We start from the raw sequence: 24,644 nt of genomic DNA, 5'->3' as shown, positions 1-24,644 counted from the left end.
CAGCCCCGCCCCCTGGCCCCCTCTCCCTCTCTGGAGAGCCGGCGCGTACGAATCGGGGCGTGAGGCGTCAGGGACGCGCGGGCACCTCATCCTTCCCACCTTCCTACACTGTTGCTACTTTTCGCTGTGAGACATTCCAGCTTCTCTTCCCCTTCCGTGAGTCCCTCCTTCCCTCTCCTCAGAGACCCCGCTCGCCCCACAGGCGGCCGCCGCCGCAGCTCTCGCGCCCCCGAGCGAACAGTGCGCGTGCGCGCGCGCGGACGCGCGGCCGTCGGGTCCCCGCGCTCCCTCCCCCTCCCGCTCCTCTATAACTTGGTTGGCGTGAAGGAGGCGCCGCCGGAGTCGGAGGGCGGGGAGCTCGGAGGAGGGAGCTCGAGAGTTGTGGAGTCTAGTGACTGGAAGAAGTCGCAGCCTGCTTTGGTCGGCTCCTTCCCGCTCCCCGTCTTTCTCTCTTACACACCTACTCCGCCTCCTGCCCCAGCCCGCGACCTCGCTCCTTCTCTCGCCCGGGGGCCCCAGCCGGTCGCTCTTCGGGTTTCGGCGCGGCGGGGGCGCCCACGGGGTGCCCTCGCCCTCCGGGTGCGTGTGGACGGGCGGCGGGCGGGATGTGGCGCCTGGTGCCCCCGAAGCTGGGCCGCCTGTCCCGCTCGCTGAAGCTGGCGGCGCTGGGCAGCCTGTTGGTGCTGATGGTGCTGCACTCGCCGTCGCTGCTCGCCTCCTGGCAGCGCAACGAGCTGGCCGACCGGCGCTTCCTGCAGCTCAATAAGTGCCCGGCGTGCTTCGGCACGAGCTGGTGCCGCCGCTTCCTCAACGGACAGGTGGTGTTCGAGGCGTGGGGCCGCCTGCGCCTGCTGGACTTCCTCAACGTGAAGAACGTCTACTTCGCGCAGTACGGCGAGCCCCGCGAGGGCGGCCGCCGCCGAGTGGTGCTCAAGCGCCTCGGCTCGCAGCGCGAGCTGGCGCAGCTCGACCAGAGCATCTGCAAACGGGCCACCGGCCGACCCCGCTGCGACCTGCTCCAGGCCATGCCCCGCACCGAGTTCGCGCGCCTCAACGGCGACGTGCGGCTGCTCACGCCGGAGGCGGTGGAGGGCTGGTCCGACCTGGTGCACTGCCCCTCGCAGCGCCTGCTCGATCGCCTGGTGCGCCGCTACGCGGAGACCAAGGACTCGGGCAGCTTCCTGCTGCGCAACCTCAAGGACTCGGAGCGTATGCAACTGCTGCTGACCCTGGCCTTCAACCCCGAGCCGCTGGTGCTACAGGTAGGCGCGGAGCCCGGGAGGGGGGCGTCCTGCCGGGAAGGGCCGCGCGGGCGAACTGGAGTCGGAGAAGTGGCTACACCCGCGCTCGTTGCCCAGTTTGGACCCGGCCCGGCTGGGCCAGCCTGCGGGCGTGGGAAGGGGGCGGCCCTGGGGGACCCTTGGGCACTGTGTCGGATTGCGGAGGGCGACCTGGCTGGTGGAGAGTCTGCTCTTGGCATCTAGACTCGAGCGCATCTTGGATTTGACTGCGGATCCTTTAAACACCAGAGGGAGCGCGTCTTGTACGTTCCCAAAATGTCTCTCTTGTGAGTTTCCTTGGGCTCTTCTCCCAGCCTTTCTGCTTTTATCAGCCGCGGTTTGCGCTTCCACGGCGCAGTCTGTTCATGAGCCCTTGGATCTTTCTTAGTTCTTCTCAAGTGTTTCTGTACCGCCTTTGCTCTCCCCTTCAGTACTCTTTGTGGCTGGTCTAACTTCGCCCCCAAAGTCTTTGTTTTATTCTTTAACTCATTTATGTGGCAGCTAATTTGAGGAAAAGCTGGGGAATGGAGACTGCGGTCAGGGATGAGGTTAATCCGTAAATCGTGCTTTGAGTGGGATTAGGAAGGGGAGAAAGTAAGGCATCTTTGGACTTGGACTGGGAGGGTTTGAGGCCAAGACCGACATTTTCATCCTGATTCTGTGACCTGCCGTATTCATGTAGTAATTTGACTGCAGGAAGAAGATGACATGTTAGGCCAGGGTGAGAAACAGGGGAAGGAGATTCTCACCTCTGGTCTAGTTGAGTTATTGGCTCTCACGCGACTTTATTTTGAAAACAAACGTACATTTTAGGGGCGAGTAGGTTGGCATCTTCTTACTGGTGACCGCAAAAAGAGAAAACAAAACCCGAAAAACTGTTGACCATTGGAGTAGTTCCTGAGTTTCTACACATTCCCACCCAGCTTCAGTGCGGTGTCCTTGGATAGTGGTGACTAATGTGGGATTGTGATCCCTCCTGTAATTGCAAGAAAGTTACCTTGCTCCTTTTCCATGCCTGTTTTGCTGTTTATCAAATACAGGGTGGGGAGGATAACTTAAAATTAATCACAAGTAACTTTGTTATGCTTCATTCTCTTTCTGTTCTGCTGAGAATGTCACTAGTGGGGGGTGTGGTTGTACAGGATTCTTGGTTTTCTTTTGTTTTTTTTAATCTGAAGAGCGTGAATAGGAATATATGGTATTCATTTATATTTCTTTTCTCAAGTTCTCCATCACCCAACTTAGCTAAGAGAAACCAGCTTCGTTTAATTAGTTCAGCCAAGTAATTTTAACACGAAGTAAATACTTTGCCTCAAGACTTTAGTGTGAGTGTTCGTAAATTTTAAGCTGTCATAGGATGTATGTAACGAGTCACATAGAAAGTACAGATTGTATATTAAACACTGCTCTCTTTAACGATGAATGGTATATAAAATTTAGAGGGTAAACTTCCCTGCAAGAAATTATTTTACCAAATAATTTCAATAAAAGCAGTCAGCCTGTGAAGCTTAAGTCCTCATTTATATACATTTGATTTGAAACTTTTTTTTCATTTATCTTTTTTCTTTGAGAAATAGATGTTTATATTAGGAAGGAGATGTTTATATTAGGAATGTTGGTCCTTGTAGAAAGCTTCAGCAGTGTATTTGCAGATAGTCTGTCAAGATTTAGTAAGGAGCTATCTTAGTACACATTTTCTCACTTGTAATAGAGGGTGCCTGTTGAAAGATTTTTATCAGGTAATTATGAGTATTGATGTATTAGAATCAACAAATTCTAGGACTAATGTTTTAATAACATTATCCACTGCTTTATAAAAATATCTTGGCATTCATTTTGCTCTATGCTAAGTCTTCTTTATATGAGAAGCTTTTATATTTTTTGAATTTTGAAGTTGTCTTGACATTTTCAGTTTACTTTATAGTTGAGATAGCCAAGTGTGCTTGTATCTTGTTTTCTGATTAACTCTTCCCTCAAACTTAACTCTTTCTCTGTTTTCATCTTTAGCGATAAACAACTTTAAAAAAATCAGTTGTGTTCTTGTAATTTAAACTTAGTGACACGATTGCTCTGATCTGGTGGGTGGGTGAGAGATAGGTTATGGGATAAGAGTTTGTTTTTAGTATGTGAGGACATGTACTTATCAACATTGTTAATTTTGACTTTTGTATTTGCATTTTAAGTTCAGGCAACCTAGCTCTCTAACTATTGAGTGATATGAGAAATATAAATTTGAGGTCTTTAATACCAGTCATTCATATTGGTTTTTTTTTTTTTTTTAACACAATGACAAGCAAGTTGAATAAGATTTATATTTAAATAAGAAATTTTCCTAGAGCTGCTACTTTCTTTATAGAACCCTTTCCTCTTTTGGAAAAAAATAGTGAGTTAAGAAGTATGAACAATGTAATTGAGGTTTGATAATGGTATAAAACCACTACAGTGAAAGGAATCTTAAAATTCTGTGATTAGGTACAAAGATTGTTACATACTAAGTCAAGTCAATGATGTTTAATTACTTTCTGTTAACTAGACAAACAAGTACAATTTTAGTATTTATATAGTTTCTATAAAACTTAACAGCCATTTATGATAGTATGTGGTATTAATAATGATAGAAAATTTGGCTGTATAGATGTACTTTTTGGTTCATGTATTTTAAAAAATATTTTAAAAGATCCAAGCATGTATTTTACAGCATAAAGAGGAGCTTACATTTTTTTTTTTTTTTCCAGGAGAGGGAGCTACTTATTGAATTTTTGGACAGTTGGTCACAAATTAGATTTTTCTTATATTGTCCAAAAACTACTTTGGAGAAAAACAAGTATTTTGAACTGACTTCATCAAACTGCTCTTAACAAAAGTTCCAGTGTGGTAAACATGCTTCCAAAATAAATATTTGAACCAAAACATGTATGTAAATTTAGCCCATTAAAAATTGCCTCTTCTGATGTTAAGAAACAACAAATTGAATTTTCTATTATGCCTTGAAAGAAGACATGAAAGGTATTAAAAGTCTGTAAGACTTATTACACTCATACCTTATGTATGTAAGGCTATATAGATTTGTAACACAGCCTTCCCAATATGAAATAGTATGAAAGTACAACTCCCTTCTTATTGTTGGATAGCTTTACTAGCCTTTACAGCAGCTTATCTAGTTCAAAGGAAGGTTGTTCAGCCATAGGATTATCATCTTCTAAAAAAATTTTATGAACGTCAAGTAACAAAATGCTAGGACCTTTATCTTCTACTCTGATACTTTTTCTTTTCACAGAAAAGAATGGAGAGAGGAAAAATGGAGAGTGGAAAAAAAATGGAGAGAGGGAATTATTTATTCTATATTTTTTTATTAATTTTTTTTAATGTTTATTTATTTTTGAGAGAGAAAGAGACAGAGCATGAGCAGGGGAGGGGCAGAGAGAGAGGGAGACACAGAATTGGAAGCAGGCTCCAGGCTCTAGGGTCTGAGCTGTCAGCACAGAGCCCGACGTGGGGCTGGAACCCACGAGCCTTCGAGCTGTGAGATCATGACCTGAGCCGAAGTCGGCCACCCAGGCGCCCCAGTTTATTCTATATTGTTAATAGCATTCTTGGAATATTGGAAAATCAAGATGTTAAAGTGTTTGGCAAGATGGCAAGATGTTTTCTGTTATTTTCTTGGTAAATTTTCTAACAATATTTGTAGTTCCCTATTCTTGAGTTTATAGAAGCTGTGTGTTTGTTAAAGAAAAATGCCGTCTGGATTTCCTGAAGCCCAAACTGTATATCTGACTTGACCTAGAGATAGTGATGATAGTCTTACTTACAGAAATAAAGAAAGCTCATGTTTGTATAGTATGAAGGAAATGGAAATTTGTTTCACTACATTTGTAGAACTTTTTCCTAAATTTCCTGCATCATGGGTTTAATAGGAGTTCCTTAATTTTTACAGTATGTAACTGTCACTTACAGTGTGGGTTTTTAACTTTTATTTCAATTCTTGTACATGACATAATACATGCGAAACACATTATATAGTGCCACATGCCTAGTAAGCACTCAATAAATATTAGACATTAAATAAGGTAAAAGTAACTGTATCTAGTGTATTTGACCAGTTGGTTTGAAGTTTGGTTGGAATATGGATCACTTTAAAGGTAGTTATTAGACTATAAGCCGTTACTTATTTATATTAATTTAGTCCATTCCTATATTACAGGATGAATTTTTACAGAAAACTTGGAGTGAATGTTATTTTGTCCTTAACAAATCCTTCTTAAAGGAAAAATATTTTTAATATGTACTACCTAATTTACAGTTTTTGAAGTAAACAAAAGATTATGGTCATTTAACCAACTGTCTTACTTTGGACAAATTGATAAACTTTATGGGACTCGCTTACCTACAAAATGAGGCTATTGGAGTAGGTCCTTTTCCCTTTTAGCCTCAATAACTGTGAGACTCACACTCTTGATTTGAAAAATTACTCTTTTTCTACTTCTTTTCTAAGCTTGACTTTAACTGGTAATTTTAAACTTCTAAAAGAGGATTGGGGGTTTTGGTGCTCGGTCCCTTCCTGGTAAGAGGGTATGAGAAAACCAGGTTGGACAACCCTGTTTCAAGCTTGTCTTCCTCCCCAATTTTTACACAGCCACAATTAGTTTCAAACAAAATGAACAAAAACAAAGATTGCCTTTAAAGGGAAAAAATACGGAGCTAAATGTAGCCTAGTGTCTTGTGGGGCAGTAGCAAAGTTTTGAAAGGATGTTCCAGACTGTCTCGGGAGTTTCTTTGCCAAGTAATAGCTTAGGGAGCCACCTACTTCTCTCCCACCAGATACAATTGTGGTAACTGCATTCCCAGATTTAGTGTTCAGAGATGTTTCTGACTAGGTAGTTCTAAATAGAGCACTTTTTTATCTAATTCATAACCTTAAATCTAGAGGTTTTATTGTTTTTCTGCTTTTTTTTTCTCAGAGGTTGCATCAACACTTGATGAAAAAAACTGAAATAATAAAATAATTCTGTCTACCTCTCATCCAAAAAGAGACTTTTATTTTGGAAAGCCCATAGAAACAGGCAGTCACTCTTAGGAAAGCACCACTTCCAGATCAGTGGAGCAAAATAATTTTGCTCCACTGGCCTATTTTCTGAATTTATTCATATCTTCTCACCATTATTAATTCTGAGGTCTTTTCTGTTCTTTTGTCTGATCTTCCAACTATTTCCCTTCATATTTCCACCACATGGATCAGCACATACTCCTCACACGTTAGGGAATAGATAAGCTTACTTTTTGGGTCTGCTTTCTAGGCATGGGTAGTCAGTTTCTCAGCAGATCATCAGACTGGTTTTTATTTTGTTTTTCTGGTTTATGGTCTCTGGCCTACTTCCTGTGTTGCAGTCATTACTGCTAACTTCACAGAATGCTGACATTTTTTCTTTCTTAACTTTCCATTCATTATGTATAAAACTACTACTACCTTAGAATATAAGCCCTGCATTTTCCCTGCACTTATAATGAACGTTAGTAAATGATTGTAAATTACTACTGTAAGATGTGGATGGTTACACATCCCAGTCATAGACCCTGAAAGGTTTGAAATTATGTAATCAAATCTCTTATCCAATTTGTATGTCCTTACTAAAATTGATTCTTGATAGGGAGTTATCTATGAAATGCCTGGAAGCTCTTTGGACTTGTAGAACTGGATTTTATTTGTTCATTTGGTAAATAGTCAGTTATAAGATATCTGGATTCAAAGGATCTGTCTAGGCAGCAGGTAACTTACTATGTAGGAGGTACATATATAAATGAATGTTATAATCACTATAGCATTATAAGCCCTACCAAAAAAAAAAAAAAAAACAAAAACAAAAAAGGTGCCTGCACTCTGTCAAATGACTCGTTTAGGGAGGGACATCTTAACGTATCTTTATAGGAGTGAATACCAGGAAAAATTTCACAGAGGAATTGAGTTCTAAAGGATAAATGGGATTTAGCCTGTGGATGGGGTCAGGGGGGATGAGAGGAGTGGTAGGGGCAGTATTGTGATAGCATTCTCTACTACCTCAAAGCTATTGAATGGTCACTTAAAGTTTTAGAGCGTCGGTTTTTTAATCAAAAAAATAGGAATTATAACAGTTATCTAGCAAGATTGTTTTAAAGATTAAAGGCGATGCGACTATTCAGTAAAATACACAAAATGTCTTTAATTGTAAAGTTTTTTACAATATGTTACTACTTTGCAAATCAACTCATTTCATTTTTAGATAGGTGTAGTACTTGAAAAGTTCTTTAGTACGTTATGTTGATATCTTAGAAATACACATTTTACTCTTCCTTTGACAAACCTTCAAAATGTTACCTTATTTGCATATATACACATCTTAAATACCTCTGTAGCAGCTTTAGGCTATAGGTTTTTTTTGAGTAGTAATTAAAAGGAGGGTTAGGGATTTGTCCCCGATGAAACAGAAAGACTGTTGTAAGAAATAGGGTTTAGATAAAGACACAGTAATATAAAGCAAAAGTTCACTTGTTCTCTGTAAGTTATTACAGGTTAATAATTCTAAATAGTACAGAAACTAAATGATAATTTTAGAAATAAAGGTTAGGTCTGGTCTAATTTCTTAGACTCTGAGAATCTTAAAAGATCCATCTATCATCATGGGGGCGCCTGGGTGGCTCAGTCAGTTAAGCGTCTGACTTTGGCTCAGGTCATGATCTTGGGGTTCGTGAGTTAGAGCCCTGTGTAGGGCTTCTGTGCTGACAGCTCAGAGCCTGCAGCCTGCTTTGTATTGTGTCTCCTTTTCTCCCTGCTCCTCCCCAGCTTGTGCTCTCTCTCAAAAATAAACATTAAAACAGATTTTAAAAAAAAAAGATCTATTATCTGAGGTAGGTATGTTGCCTCAGGGTCTCCATATTTTGCCTTTCTCATGCACACTTGGAGTTTTAACTATGAGGTGAAAAGATCTGGCAGGAATTCTGTGGCATTGCTCAGTAGTTCCAGGAACTGATCTATATACACTTAGGGTACAGTGAAGATAGCAGGCCAGGTCACAGTTTGTGCAGCCTTTGTGTTCTGGGGCACTAGGTGTAGACAGCAAACAAAAAACAAGGTAATTTCAGATTTTACATACTACAAAAATAAAGCAGACTCTTGTGATGGAGAATTGGATTGGGGATAGAATATTCTAAATTGGGTGGTCAGGAAAAATGACAGGTTAGCTGAGGTGTGAATAATGGGAGAAAAAGCCAGTGGTGCAAAGATCTGAGGGCAGTGTTTTTGAACAAGAGATATTGCAAATCCAGAGGAGTAAAGAGCATGGGAGTAGGAAAGCATGGTAGAATAGAAGATCATAGAGGGAGACAAGGATCTTATCCTATACAGCCTTGTAACCTTGCTAAATGAGTTTAGGATTTTATTTCAGAGCAATGTGAAACAATAGAAGTGTTTTGAGTAGGGCTTGGTTTGTGGAGAATGGGTTGTATGGGGTAAGAGAAATCTGAAAAGCTTTTGCACAAGTTTGGGGGAGAGCATGGTGGTTTGGATTAAGATGGTTGCGATGAAGGTTATAAAAATGACAGAACCGATATATTTTGGAGAAGTAGCTCAAATGACTTGCTGATATGTAAGGTGTGATGGAACAGAAAAATAAAGTCTATCTCCTGGGATTTTGGTCTGAGCAACTAACTAGAGAGTAATTCTTTATGATGATGAGGAACCCCAGGCTTTGGGGTAGGGGAACAAAGAGTTTTGTTTTCTTTATTGAGTTTAAGGCAACAACAGAAACACAAATCTAAAACCAGGCATTAGGTCTAACAGATACTTTGCAACCAGAGGATATTTGAGGCTTTTTTGGAAGGGTGATGTTAATTCTGCTTACATTTTTAAGGAACCAGGGAAGTAAGTTACTACTTACTGTTCTACTTGGCAGACTGTTTAAAGAAATCAAGTCTTGACTGAAGAAAGCAAGGTAGCATTCTTAGGTTAGTGGGTCCAAAAGAAGCTTATTATATTCTTTTTCTTTCTTGGAAATTTTGTCTTATTAGAAGTCAGTGTTTGAGTATGGTGTTTATAGATACGTATTTCAACTTAGAAATGTGAATCACACTTTCTGATTGTGACAGTAGTTAAGAAAACATCAGTCGAAACTGGTAAATTTACGCATATTTAAAATATGTGGCCAAGTGGGTTTGGTTTTTTTTTTTGTTTTGTTTTGGTAAGGAGAGTGCATTTATTCATCTTAGACTATTAATTTCTATTAAACTTATATAAATTTTTTGTTGATGCATTTTGACATTAGTTCCCAATTTTGGAAATAGCTGTTGACATGATATTCAGTGAAATAACATAACTTTGGTATTTTAAAGGCATTGCTTAATATTGTTGGAATTCGAGGTGGGTAGAAGATGGCATTCAGAAAATTATTTAGGGGTGCTTGGGTGGTTCAGTCAGTAAAGCATCCGACTGTTGATTTCGACTCAGGTAGTTAATGATCTCATGGTTCATGGGTTTGATCCCTGCATTAGACTCTGTGCTGAGATCGTGGAGCCTGCTTAGGGTCCTCTCTCTCCCTCTCACTCTGCCCCTCTCCCTGCCACATGCTCTCTTTCTCTCTCTCTCAAAATTAGTAAATAAAAACTTAAGGAAATGTTACTTAATGAAGTAAATAGAACATATTCTTAACTTGAAAATCTTGAGATTATTAAGATTCTATACTATTTACAATGAAGTTTGGCCACTATTTGGCAGTATAAAATTAAGAAACTAAAGTCTCAGAGAAGTTTTAGCAAAAATTAGGTAACCATTAAATTATCCCAGTAATTTTACTATGTTCCCCCTCCAGACAGTTCACAAAACTGTGAACACATTAGTCTGTCACCAGTACAGTTGACTAATCTCTGTGAACAGCTGTTATAACATGCATTACTACAGTGGGATTTTGTTCAGATTTGGGCTTTTAAAAATAATTCGAAACAAATTGAATCTATTCTTTTGGTAACATTCATTTTCTATAAGCATTCCCAAGTTTAAATTTGTGTGTGTGCCGAAATGCCAGTCCTGTAGAAAACCTATAGATTTTAGATTGTATGTTTTGATAATAGATTTTTTTTCAAGTCAGTTTCTTTGTACTAGGGATTCTCTTCTTTACAAAGTGAATCTTGTAATACGTCTCCTCTTTAGGTAAACTTCAAAGTTACATTCCTTTTAATGGAATGTTGTGAGTTAGTAAATGTCATTAAAATAATTTATTTCCTGTATTAAAGGAAGTATAGTCTTTTAAATTTAGTACGCAAACCCTACTTTTGGTCATGTAAGGAGAAAGAAAAAGATAATAGATCACAAGTGCTAGAGTTAACTTTATTTTAATTTGTTTTATTTGTATGTTGTATGTGTTTTTAAAATAACTGTTCTGACAGTATAAAATGACCTTAGTAATCTGGTAGGACAGTGGTTGTTAAAGGGTATTGTGCTAATTGTAAAAACTTGTGTTTTTTTGTTTAATTGTAAAAACTTTTTGTTGTTGTTAAGAATAACATGTCACAGGATATTTAATTCCAGTATGTACAATGTTTCTGAATGTTAAGCCTTTTTTTGTTTGTTGTTGTTGTTGTTGTTGTTGTTGTTGTTTTCCAAAGCATATAGACCATGTTGAGGAGTTTGTGTTTTATTGTGTAAGTCCCAACATAATTTGATCCCTTCCTTCCTCTCCAGACTATTACCTGAAGCCATTTCCTCCTCATTTATTTTTCTGAAGGTGATTTGGCCTTTTTTTCAGTTCTGAGAAGATGGTTTCTGTCTGTACTGTGTGCCTCGAACTTTCTGACTGCCCCCTCCCCAGTCTATCTAATACTATTTTCATTCTTAGATTTCAGCATAAGTAGCACTTCCTTAGAGAGGCTGCCCTTTCTTTACCACACAGTCTGAAATAGGTCTCTACTCTTTCTCAGCTACTCTTACTTTGTAATTTGTAACAAATTGTGTAGTTTATAATTTATGTGTATTTAACAACCATCCTCCCAACTCTGGCTGAAAAAGCTTCCTGCGAATAGGGACTATGTTTTATTTACAACTGTTTACTTAGCATTTCATGATGGTGTTAGGCTAGATCTAGAATTTTTTAATACAAAATTTATATTCTCTTCATTCCACACTGAATCTCCTAACTCTCTTTTACTCCAGCTGCTTGAGTAGTCAGTGGAATGTGAGTTAACCTATAGTCCCTTACCTGCAATTCCAGTTTAAAAACTTGACAAAGGTTTTGTCAAATTAAAAACATATATATGAAAGCTCATGAGATAATTTATGTAATTTATCCCACTTAGAATGTATAATCTTACGTTATTTTCTCAGCATAATATGTCCCAGACTCTGCATAATAGGTGTATGTAATATATGCACTGTTACCTTTCCAAAATTTAGAAACTTCTGAAACAGGAGGATATTGGATTGAGGGGTTGTATCAGCCTTTTATCTCTGTGACTTTGGGCAAATCATTTAAACTGTGCTAATACGATTAAACTAGATTTACAACTCACATACATTCCAACTCTAGAATTCTTAGATTTCACATCTTCTTTATAAATCATATAAACTATCATGATGGTTGATTTTGATCAATAAATAGATGATGGATTACTTCAGCACTTAGAATTTATTCTGTGGTACTTAACTATTGTAAATGAAAAGTGAATTACAGTCTTGAGTTTATGTGTATATATGTTACCAAGTTTTAATTTTTTTTGTATTTTTGGTGTTTTTTTAGATGCCCTACACATTTTTCATTACTTAAAGTTTGGTGACTAATTAGTATATTTCATTGTAAATTAGAAACTACTAGAGGACAGTAACAATGCTTTTCTAGGTTGGTAGTTCTTGACTATATTTGGAAGATGTTCATTATTCCTAGATGCCTTTCAGTAAGTGATATGAAAATAAGGGTAACTCTTGATGAATATCTGGACTTCTTATTTAGCAGATTTATTTAGGAAGTATAAAATAAATAGGAAAAATGAAATATTTTGGTAAGCATTTCTTTATAAAGTAATATTAAATCTGCAAAGTATATTTTATACTACTTTTGGTCCTTGGATTGCCTTGATGAATATATGTGGTGGTACAAATATTATTCCAGTTTTACAGAGGAATAGGCTAAAGCTCTAAGAAGTTTTGGCTTTGCCACAGTCACTGTTAGTGAGATGCAGAGTGAAGGTGGACCTTAAAGCTACTCTTATGATTTCAGTTCCATTATTCTACTTGTATATTATATTGTCTTTTAAGTATACAAATTTTATAAAATGTTATATACCATAAAGAGCATAAGATATCTACATTTTCTGATCTTTAATATCAAATATGTACATATAATGTCACCAGTGGTTTTGTTTACTTATTTTTGTAACTTTGGCTTTAGGCTACTGTCGATGCATGTAATATTGTTATTAGTAGTATTTGGGTTTTATCAGGTATCCAAGAGGTAACTTGCAGTTTTCTGTTACCAGAGAGAGAGAGAGAGAGAGAGAGAGAGAGAGATTTATCTTAGGTTTCATACTCAAAATACTTTGTATTTTATAAATTAACAGTGAAGGCATTTAATATTTATTTAAATCTTATCAGTCATGTGTATCTTAATACTTGAATATCCATTTTTAATTTCTACATTGCTAATAATACTCCTAGAAGTTTTCTTGGGTTCTCACCAACTTAATTTAAAAAAAAAATACAGTAATGGAAATACATAGTTTTATAACTATTTTGTAACTTTGTACATTTTTGAACTAATATTTAGTTTTAAAGACTTTACATGTTACACTTTGATGTAGGTTAAGACCTGATAAAAAACCATAAACAATTAATTGGAGTGCCTCCTGTCCAGTTAGAATTTAAATCATTCCAAGTTTAAAGACTCCTTCCTTCAAATGAAAAGTATTTGTACATATTTTTTCAATTGTAAATAACTTATTAAAATACACACATTTTATGTCAGGTTACTTTAAACTATGTGTCTGTCGTTCTAGGCAATTTGAAAATCTGATTTTAAGGTTTGTTTTAAAATAAAACCTGTGGACCTCAGCAATAAATTTCTTATTCTAGCTGCTGTGTGTGTGTGTGTGTGTGTGTGTGTGTGTGTGTGTGTGTGTTTGTTTGTTTGTTTTTGCCCTGTGGGAGTTTGGGAATCAGAGAGTAAGAACTTGTGTTTCTCATTGCTTGATACATTTAACAAGTCCAAGTCCACTCTGTAACATCTTAAAATTTTGTCTCTCAAACTCTGACCATGGAAATTTGATGCTAAGCCAGAATTGTTTTAAATAAAAATTACATTTCGGCTTCCTTTGAGCATTTTCTTTGTACGTAGTGTGTTCAATAGAATTCTTTTCTCATTAATGAAATCTGACTATTTTGATTATACAATGAAAAAATGTCATCTGAACTAGTAGCGTGAATTCATTTATTAAAGTTCTTCCAAAAGATTAGATAGCAAGCTATGTGAAAGAATTGTAGTGCACTTCTTAAAATGAGGCATAACAGGATTTTAGTTAACATTGTCAAAAATCATTGTATGAATATAAAATTGCTCACTGTGACATTTGTTAATATATTTTATCCTCTTCTATGAGGGCCTTGGGTAATGAAGTGTATATTTAACTGTCGTTTGCCAGTTGGAAAGTCTCCAAAAACAAGGAGGCATTTGTACATGTGCAGATGTTGGCAGGGTTCCCTTTTCTCCTGTTGTCAAAGACCATTTTATTTTCACAAAGATATGTTTGTATCTGTTTTACAGTATGGCATGTGAATAATATACCAATAGTGTATGAGGGAATTTTTTTGTTTTACTTTTTGCAGGACAAAAGTATATAATCTCCCATTTACCAATTTTTAGTGCTTTCCTTTTTTTTGTTAATGTCAGGTACTTTGTACATGGATACTTCTGGGAAACAGTTAAATCTTTTGTAATCATTTGTGTAAATTTTCAAGGTCATGGAGGTATTTTGAAATTGAGAAGAAAAAGTTGAAAATAACACATGGTTAGCAAACCGGATTTAGCAGTTCACTTTGGACATGAGTAGTCTGTCACTTTTCCCAGTATCCATAAGAAATAAAAAATTCTCAGATACAAGAGGAGAAGGGTGCTTCCCTCTAATTGCTAAAGAATCAGAGTAGATGTTGGATCTGAATTAAAATTGAATCAATTCATTTACTATATGTAAAGATTCATACTATCATATCTTTAATTTACATAATTAGTGTTTTATCACAAAACTGCAGATACTAAAACTTAAAAGAAAGTTACATACACAAAGAACAAGTACAGTTACTGTTCATTAATAGTTACAGTTGAAAGAAATCACAAATGAAAATAGGTAATTATGGATGAAGTTTAGTTCTAAGAACCTTTTGCTTTTAAGTTGACAAACATTTTAATGTTAAGGATATTATTGAATTTTTTCACTTTTATGAAAGTTCAGAGTTAAGTTAATATTATTTTTATAAGGGGTCCAAGAAGAAAGGCCTCATCTCCAGCTCTTTAAATGTACATAGATTGTTCAATTTTTAGCAATAGAAGTAAGCTGTATTTATATTCTGCAGTGTTTTCCTTTGTTTCCCCTGCAGTGTTTGTGTAAATACCATCTTACAATTTTTCCCCCAATTCAAGGAAAGATGCTAGGCTGAAGGAATGGCACATAACATAACTTCCTCTAGTCATGTTATCTTCCAAGGAGTTGTTTAAAACATTACTTCCCATCCTTTTGCACTACAATGCTCATTTTTGTAGTTGGGCATTTTAGCACTGGAAAGTATTTTAGATAAAGCCTGACATTTGAGTTGAAAATGACTTGTTCATCAATATGGAAGACTTTTGTTTTAGCCAGTTAATTTTCCCAGTGATTACAAAACCTAGAAAACCTTGCGAAGATTAAGATAATAAATAATTTTGAAGTTGAGCTAAAGGTGAACAGAAAATACAGTGGGAGTAGGAAGGGAAACAACTGACTTGGGACCAAAGGTACCTGGAGTGCAGGTTGCATCAATAGGATATCAGACTGCTTTTTACCACTCTTGGGGTATAGGTAAAGAGACACTTATGTGAATCCCTTACTAAATTCTACCCCTGCCCGCTTGTGGACTAGGTATAGCCTCTATTAAATGCTCCCTTAGGACCTACACTACTTCTTAATAACTGACATTTATTATACTCAAAATTACTTGCTTGCTATCTGTCTTCTCCTCTCAAATTTTTATTTTAGAGATTCTGTTTAGTTCATTCACTCTTCTTGCCAGTACAGCACAGTGTGTGCTGCCTGGTAAATACTTGCTGGCTAATAGACCTGTAGTGCTGTTCATTCAAAAGAAAGGATGGTTGATTGTACTTAAACAAGTTAGAAAGATAAAGGAAAATGTAAATACTTCTAGATTTGGTAATAAGGAAGGTGGCTTATGTTTTGTTCATCAGTTTGGTTCTGAAATTTTGATAAGCAAGTCTTACTCTGTTTTAGCTTTATAATGTAAAGTTACCTATTTAAAAAGATTTTAGGTCCATAGTAATGTTATGAATTAGAAAAGAAATCAACTTTATTTCTCTTCAACTCCTGAATATAATAAGAAATATCAAGTGCATGCCTAGTAACAGTCTCTGCTAAGAGGATCGGGGGAGGTGGGGTACACCTAGGATATCTTCATCAGGATCTTTTGTAATATGAAGATAATTCTTTTGTAGAGTTTTCCATCTGATGAAGGTTGGCCATTTGCAAAATATCTTGGAGCTTGTGGAAGAATGGTGGCTGTAAATTACGTTGGAGAAGAACTGTGGAGTTACTTTAATGCACCATGGGAGAAACGAGTTGACCTCGCTTGGCAATTGATGGAAATAGCTGAGCAGCTTACAAACAATGACTTTGAATTTGCACTCTACCTCCTGGACGTCAGCTTTGACAATTTTGCAGTTGGTCCTAGAGATGGGAAGGTAATCATTGTGGATGCTGAAAATGTTTTGGTTGCCGACAAAAGGTTAATTAGACAAAGTAAGTATATAAATTTTAGATTTGCTTTTTGTACAGATTTTTTCTATGATAAAATAAAGTTTACATTTATATGAAACAAACCTTTAGTTTCCTTCTTAGATGGCAGCCTTGCCTCTTTGTTTTATTTGACCAGTGTCAGTAAACACATACTGGTTTATTGTACTTTTAGTCAGAGTTTCTCCATATTTAGTAAAATATCCTTTGAGTTCAAATGTCCAGGTATACTGTGTGTGTGTGTGTGTGTGTGTGTGTGTGTGTGTGTGTGTGTGTGTGTTTCATGTAGTCTGCTACAGTTTGTGGTTTAGGAGTGTAATGCAGAATTAAGTTTTTATATAGTGACAGACTACCAGAGTAAACATGGAGGTCTTATTTTCCTGTGGGATCTCTTACAGTGATGTTCTGTGTTCCATTGTTCTGTGGGGTTCCAACGGTGATTTTTTTGTTTGTTTAACCGTTAGATGATTTCTAGCACTGCAGATCCCTAACTTCGGTTTGACATTATTACATCTTACCCAAAACTTTCCTCTCCATTTATTTGTGAGCTTTTCATAGGATAGGTGGGCAGACTGTCTGAAGTGTTTTGAAGATTAAATGCCACAGGAATTTTAAAGTGTCAGAGACAAAGCCTGTAACTCTGTAATTAATCTACTTAGTAAAAGAAATTGAAAGATTGTTGCTCTATGGTGAATGTCTTATATTTTTAATCCCCTCTTCTCCTGTCTTATGAGGATTTTTTGATGAACTCAGACCAAAAATGTATGGCATCTGGGAAATGCAGAAAATTAACAAAAATTTATTAGTTTGACACTTAGGTTTTGCACGATCATCTCTTGATCCTGTTAAATACTTGGTTTTTCCCAGTACCTTGTTCTGATTGTATACTCACCAAACTGTTTTCTGATTATTTCTTGACTTGCTATGTAGATCCTCCCACAGGGAGTAAACAGCCTGCTAGAGTGCTTTATTCCCCACTTAACTTCTTCCTGCATTTGGGAGTGTCGCATCGGATTCCATCATGCTTTTCTTTTTTAAATGTATAGTTCAGGGGTGCCTGGGTGGCTCAGTCCGTTAAGCGTCTGACTTTGGCTCAGGTCACGATCTCTGGTTTGAGTTCAAGCCCAGCGCCAGGCTCTGTGCTGACAGCTCAGAGCCTGGAGCCTGCTTCAGATTCTGTGTCTTCTTCCCTCTGCCCCTCCCTGGCTCACACTCCATCTCTCTCTCAAAAATAAACATTAAATTGAAAAATAAAGTGTACGGTTCTGTGGATTTTAGTATGTTCACAAAGTTGTGCAACTTACCTCAGCTTTTAAAATTTTCATTCCAGTGTTTGTAAAAATAATTTCTTGTAATTTTTTTATCCAGACATTCTTGGAATACATGTCACAGTTTTATACCAACTAATTCCTAAGCTTGGATAAATACAACTACACAAGTGTGTTCATACAGTGACCATTGGTCCAGTGCTACTTTAGCTCTGGCCACTTGAAATGTCTCATTGAAGGGCTGTTTAATTTTTTTTTTTAACGTTTATTGTTGAGAGAGAGAGAGAGCACGAGCAGGGGAGGGTCAGAGAGAGAGAGACACAGAATCCGAAGCAGGCTCCAGGCTCTGAGCTGTCAGCACAGAGCCCAACGCAGGGGTTGAACTCACGAACCCTCAGATCATGACCTGAACTGAAATTGGATGCTTAACTGACTGAGCCACCCAGGAAAGCTGTTTAAATATCTACTTTACAAAATGTCATATTTATTTATTTACCTTCTTTTCTGACCTCTTTCTGGGAAATCATCTTTATTTTTTCTTTCACAAGGACACTGAGGTTTTGCTGTGGCAACTCCCGCAGTGTCCTTTCATTTATTATCTAAACTAGTAAAAACCATACACGTTAATTTCTCTATTTCAGAGTAGATCCTTCTCTGAGAACTCGTTGCGTTATTTATCTTCAGCTTCCCACTCCTTCCTTAAAATCCAATATCTCTTCCCTCCCCATAAACAAATATGTCTAAGACTTTTCCAAGGCCCTGCGTTTTTCAACTGTTTTTAAATACATTGTTTACTCTTCCTGTTTCTACTCCCTCAGCCTCCATTCATGCCTCCACCCATTAGAACCTGACTTAAAATCCTGTATTACCATTAGCAACCACCTAATTGCCAAATTCGTGAAGTGACTGATAAGTAACAACTTCCTGCAATTCTTCCGTCCTTTGGTTTCCTTCTACTCACATAGTTTCTTTCTTAAAACATAAAGCTGATCTTATCACTCCCTCCCTCAATATTTTTAATGACTTCCCATTGTTCTTTAGGTAATATTCAAACTCCTACTTAAATATCAACACCAAAAAAAAATCCTATTAAAAAATAAGCAGAAGACCTGAATAGACATTTTTCCAGAGAAGACATACAGATGGCCAACAGACATCTGAAAAGATGCTCAACATCACTGATCATAAGGGAATTGCAAATCAGAACTACAATGAGATATCACCTCACACCAGTCAGAATACCTAGTAACAAAAAGAGAAGAAGTAACAAGTGTTGGTGAGGATGTGGAGAAAAGGAAACCATCACGGACTATTGGTGGAAATGTAAATTAGTGCAACCATTGTGGAAGACAATATGGAGGTTCCTTAGAAAGTTAAAAATAGAAGCACCATATGGTCCAGTAATTTCACTACTGGGTATTTTCCAAAGAAAACAAAAACATCAATTTGAAAAGATGTATGCACCCCTATGTTTATGGTAGCATTATTTACAATAGCCAAGATATGGAAGCAACTTAAGGTGAATGGATAAAGAAGAAGTGTTGTGTGTGTGTGTGTGTGTGTGTGTGTGTATAAGGGAATATTAACCATAAAAAAGGACGAGATCTTATCATTTGCAAGATGGACTTAGAAGGCATTATGCTAAATGAAATAATTCAGGAAGAAAGAGACAAATACCATGATTTCACATGTGGAATGTAAAAAACAAAAAAACCAGACTCTTAAATACAGGGAACAAACTGATGGTTGTCAGAGGGGATATGGGAAGAATTGATAAAGAGGATTAAGAAATACAAACTTCCAGTTATAAGTCATAAGGATGAAAAGTATAGCATAAGGAATATAGTCAATAATATTGTAATAATATGGTGACAGTTGGTGACCACATATCATAGTGAGCTTTGAATAATATATAGAAGAGTCAATATGTTTTGTACCTGAAACTAATAAAACAATGTATATTAATTATACTTCAATTTACAAAATAATGTAAGCGCTTAAAGTGAACCAATGTTTTATTTAAATTTTGTAACGTATTTGTAAACGTTTCAAGTGAAAGATTGAGTTATGTTCTCTGTGTACAAAAGAAACGTTAAAGAGACCTAAAGAAAAAAATAAAATCAAACTTCTTACCAGGGCCCAATCTGCATCACTTTTAATATCCCTCTGTCTACTGCCTTTGATGCTTCAGCTACAGTGGCCTTTTGGTTTCTTGAATGAACCTTTTACTTCTGGGCTTTCCCGTAATGCAGTGACCTCTGCCTAAAATGCCTCACCTCACCTCTTTCCTATAAATAGGTAGCTACTTGTCCTTTGAAGCTTAGCTTAAATGTTATACTTGACCACCGTATCTAATGGTAGGGAGGGTTGTTTCTTTCTTAAACCTTTCTACTGTTAAAAATGTTTGTTTCCTTCATAGCATTTTCCACTGTTTATGATAATGTTTATTTAATGACCATTTCACATACTTGATTGTAAGCCAGTGAAGGCAGGAACCATCTATTATTTTGTTTGCCAGTATATACCCTTGCCTGCCATAGAGTAGGCACTCAAATAATGATTTGCTGAATGAATTTTTTTCACTAATTTCTCCTCTACCAACCCCTTAAGTCCCAAAGGTTCTGCCCTTTGTTTCTTTCTTTGCTTTCAACACACTTTCCAATATAATTCAGTTCTTCTCTTGGCTCCATCAAGCATTCTTATGTTGATGCATTCTAAATATGTGTACTGTACCTCTGACTTCAAAGTACTAAGTTTCAGGGCACCTAGGTGGCTCAGTCGGTTGAGTCATGGTTTGTGAGGTCGGGCCCTGAGTCGGCCTCTGTGCTGACAGCTCAGAGCCTGGAACCTGCCTCAGATTCTGTGTCTCCCTCTCTTCTGCCCCTCCCCGGCTCGCGTGCGCGCGCTCTCTCTCTCTCTCTCTCTCTCTCTCTCAAAAATAAATAAACATTAAAAGTTAAAGTACTAAGTTTCAGGTCAATTTCTAATTGCACATATGATATGCCTACCTGAATACCTCGTAGGTACTTTATATTTATTCTCTCCATATGAAATGTTAACCCTGTTATGTAAATACTGTTGACCTTGTCATCCATTTAGAACCTTCAACTTAAACTTACCTGTTAATTTTTGTCTCTTATGTTTCTACAATGTGGCTTTTTTATCTGGACTATTAGTTGCTCTCATCATCTTAATCCCTCCCGTCTTCATTCTAGAGTCACCTTTTCTTTTTCTTTTAAGTGTATTTATTTTGAGAGAGAGAGAGAGAGAATCTGAAACAGTCTCCATACTGTCAGCGCAGAGCCTGATGCCAGGCCCAAACTCACGAATTGTGAGATCATGACCTAAGCAGAAATCAAGAGTCCGATGCTGAACCCACTGAGCCACTCATGAGCCCGCAGAGTTACCTTCCTGTAAAAGAAATCATGTTCATGACCACCCAAGTTTCAACCTATTTCTCTAGGCTCTTCTATACTTTCTCTCCAGGAGCTGTCTCACACTCTAGCCTCAGTGAACTACTTATCTCCTAAATCAGCTGGAACAATCCCTTAAGTCCTTGCCTTTGCACATACTATACTGAGCCTACACTACTGTTTTCCCTCATTTCTTTTCAGACTTAGCCTTTTGTTTTAAGACCTAAATCAGATATTCTCCCTGCAGCCTTCTGTAGCCCCAGGCAGGAGTACTGCTTCCTGTGTACTGTTGTAGCATTGTGTCCTACTTCTCTGTATGGTACTTCCTCTGTATGGTGGAAAGTTTCTATCCAGACTAAACTCTTTAAGTAGTAGGGGCCTTATCTGATCTTTCGGCCTGACGTTGGCTAACTCCTGATAAATGTTTCTATATAAGTTAATATATTTAAATGTTTAAAATTATAATACAACTGGAGCAAGAAATACTACTGTGGTAATTAGTGAAGTGTATTTTGGGAAGCAATGAAAACATTTTTAAAATGTATTTTTCTCTTTCTGCTTTTCCCCCTTTCACAGATAAACCTGAAAATTGGGATGTATGGTATGAAAGCAAATTTGATGACTGTGATAAGGAGGCTTGCTTATCATTTTCGAAAGAAATTCTTTGTGCTCGTGCAACTGTGGACCACAATTATTATGCTGTTTGTCAGAACCTCTTATCCAGACATGCCACCTGGCGTGGCACTTCTGGAGGACTCCTTCATGATCCACCAAGTGAAATTGCCAAAGATGGCCGACTAGAGGCCTTGCTGGATGAGTGTGCCAACCCAAAGAAACGCTATGGCAGATTCCAAGCTGCAAAAGAGCTGCGTGAATATCTAGCACAATTAAGTAACAATGTGAGGTAGTCTATGCTGAACTTTCCTTTTTCCATTTAAATAGCACTGGCTGAAACTAAACCACCAAAAACTATATGGCAAAATGAAATTTGGAAGTAATACATTCAGAAGATGATAAAGTTGCACTGATAGATCTTATGTTAACATCAAAATAAGACATTACTTCAAAAATTACATGACGCTTCTGCAAATAAGTTTGTTCTTACACTTTGGAGACTTGAGCTATCATTGACTGCTTCGCTCCCCTGAATGCCTGAGTGGATTAATGAATATCGTGAAGCTATTGGAAATGAGTCTGATAGTTACTTTGGCTTGTGTATCAAAGGGTACTTGGTATTTGACTTAGTTTGCATTACTATCATGATTTTGTGAATCTCTTGCATTTACTTTGAATGTCAAGTTAGATTGGCCTGTTTTATAGGCCACTTTTTCCTTCTGATGTGTAGGTGTTCCCCACCCCCATTTTTATGTTTTTTATTAAATTTTACACATTCAGGTTACTCTAGTTGTTTATTTAAATTTGAACTAGTTTTTGTTCAGTGCTATGCGGTACACATTTACTGTTAGGGCAAGATTCCCAAGTTTACTGTTTTTTCAGAGCTGAATATTTTATTGTGTAAATACTTTTCTCTCCACATTCTGTGGTTTCACCATTGCATGAAATCATTTAAGATTATTTAACAGTTACATCCCTCTATGCCTATAAGTGTACACTAAACATGAAGTTTGGCATATGTTGCAAAATGTCATCTTGTCCTTTAAAAGGCTTTAAGAAGAGTATGCTAGCAATCTTCACCTTAACATTAATTTTGATTGAGGGAAAAAAACAACACAGTATTTTTTAAATGCTAACTAGTCCAAGATAGTAATGCATATGCCAAAGAAATGTTAGATCTAGTATCATGGTTAGATTTTAAAATTGGTCACCTACTACTACTTCTTATCACACTTTCAATAATAGAACTCTGTCACTGTTACATTCAGATCTCCCTGGTTATTCTTTTATGTTCAAAAGTTAAGCTACTGCTTCCAAGCATATGTGACTTAAAGATATCCTACCTTATATTCATTGGTAGTTTCGCAGACATTAACATGGTAGTCATCATCTTAGTTTAATTGGGCGTTATAACATTATTTACTGATGGACTAGTAATTTTTATTGAAAAGCATAGTTTAGCCAGTCTGCCCAACTTGGTCTCCATTACCCCATTGTTAATCAAATTTAAGTATGTGGATAAAAAATTAATGTGTGAAATTTGTGGGCTATTCTAAAAAGTTACAATATGTAAATTGACTATCACTGACCTAGGTGATCCTTTTTTTGTTTATTTGTTTAGAATTATTGCTTTAGCTTACAGCAAAGTTTGGTGTAGTGTGCAGTAGTATTTAGTTCTAGACTGACCTTATTCTAAATCAGAAAGTGATTAAAATGTGCACAACCAAAGCCAAGTTTTTCTTTTCTTTTTCATTCATTCGGCAACTATTTATTGACCATCAACTCTGTGCCAGGCACATTACTAGCTGCTACACACTGTCTGAACATGACGTATGGTTAAGTAACTTTACAATGATTATCAAATACTTTAATGTAGATATTTAAGTTGAAATAGCATTGAGATAAGATGGTGCATTCATGTTATTTTACTGTTGTGATAGAAATTCTGCTTGTACCATCTATAACTGGGTTGCTACAAAAAAGCATGATGAAATCAATAATGTTAATCCCAGTATAAAAACTGGGAGAAGGGTAAGGTCTCTCCATTATAAAATAGATTGCATTATGTCAATTTTTATACATCCATATATTACAGGTATCAACTGGCCCTCAAAGAAACATTTAAGTGCTAGAAATTTTACTAAGCTGACTTTTTACAACTTCAGGAAACTTTTGAGGGGAGTAGGTAAAATGATTTGTCAAACATTCTCCACTTACTCAGAACTTAAATAAAGTACACATTTTCAAAAAAGCACCTTTTATATTTGATAAGTGTTCATTACAAACTTTAGAATGCCAGTCACAGAGGGTTGTCTTCATGTGGCTTAGCAAACGTTCATGTTACTTTGGAAAAGTGATTGTGATTGCAGAACAGGAAGTGAGAAAACACTGCCAGCAGTGATTGCTACTGGAGGTAGTTGTTACAACTACCATTTCCCCCATGAGATTATGTGGAAAGATTGAGAAGATAGTAAAAGAATTAGGAATTTTAAATTACAGGGAAAAATATGTATGTGAAAAGCAATAAATATTTTGTTCACTTTGCTATCAAGATGTTCACTATCAGATATTTATTATACAGCAGCAATTTATATTTTTAATCATTGCCCATTAATAGACACAGTAAAATATTTTTGAATCAGACATTTGGGGTTTGTATGTGCATTAAAATTGTCTTTTGTACTGTAAGTTACTGTTTAATTTGAATATTTTATCAGAACTGTCTCCCTGTGCCTTTATAATAATAAAGTTGTTTCTACAACTTTTAATGATCTTAATAAAGAATACTTTAAGAATCACACTTTTCATACTATCTCTTAACTTCAAATATCCAAAATTTTTTTAATGGAAAGTGAGGTTGTGTAATAAATCAGTTTTTTCCTCTTGCATGTATATTTTTTTCCTCTTGCATGATATCATTTTCAGAAACTATCTGGTTGGATATGAGCTGAACTTAAGTTTGTGTGCTTTCTCCTGGTTTTCTTTTGTAAACTTTTTTAATAATAGGTAACTTTTACTCTTGAAATGGGAGTTTTAAAACTTCATTATGGATTTTTTCAACTGTA

General features: G+C 37.0%; 1 protein-coding gene across 1 annotated transcript; it reads left to right on the top strand.

Moving 5' to 3' along the window:
* Positions 1-16: 16 nt before the first annotated feature.
* Positions 17-24,379, top strand: DIPK2A (divergent protein kinase domain 2A). The gene is made up of 3 exons (XM_019438789.2): positions 17-1,262; positions 15,986-16,289; positions 21,541-24,379. Exons 1-3 carry the CDS (start codon positions 606-608, stop codon positions 21,870-21,872), a joined length of 1,293 nt encoding a protein of 430 aa, XP_019294334.1. The 5' UTR covers positions 17-605; the 3' UTR covers positions 21,873-24,379.
* Positions 24,380-24,644: the final 265 nt, after the last annotated feature.

Source organism: Panthera pardus, unplaced genomic scaffold (genome assembly GCF_024362965.1).
Source record: "Panthera pardus isolate Hobbes unplaced genomic scaffold, ASM2436296v1 HiC_scaffold_16, whole genome shotgun sequence".
In the NCBI taxonomy this organism is placed as follows: domain Eukaryota; kingdom Metazoa; phylum Chordata; class Mammalia; order Carnivora; family Felidae; genus Panthera; species Panthera pardus.
Note: the sequence above shows the minus strand (reverse complement) of the source record. Positions and strands in the feature narration are given on the sequence as shown.

Excerpts from the sequence above, each read along its gene's own strand:
- DIPK2A (XM_019438789.2), top strand. The coding sequence starts at position 606 with ATGTGGCGCCTGGTGCCCCCGAAGCTGGGCCGCCTGTCCCGCTCGCTG. Across the intron at positions 1,263-15,985 it reads CCGAGCCGCTGGTGCTACAG|AGTTTTCCATCTGATGAAGG; the intron begins GTAGGCGCGGAG and ends ATTCTTTTGTAG. Across the intron at positions 16,290-21,540 it reads CAAAAGGTTAATTAGACAAA|ATAAACCTGAAAATTGGGAT; the intron begins GTAAGTATATAA and ends CCCCTTTCACAG.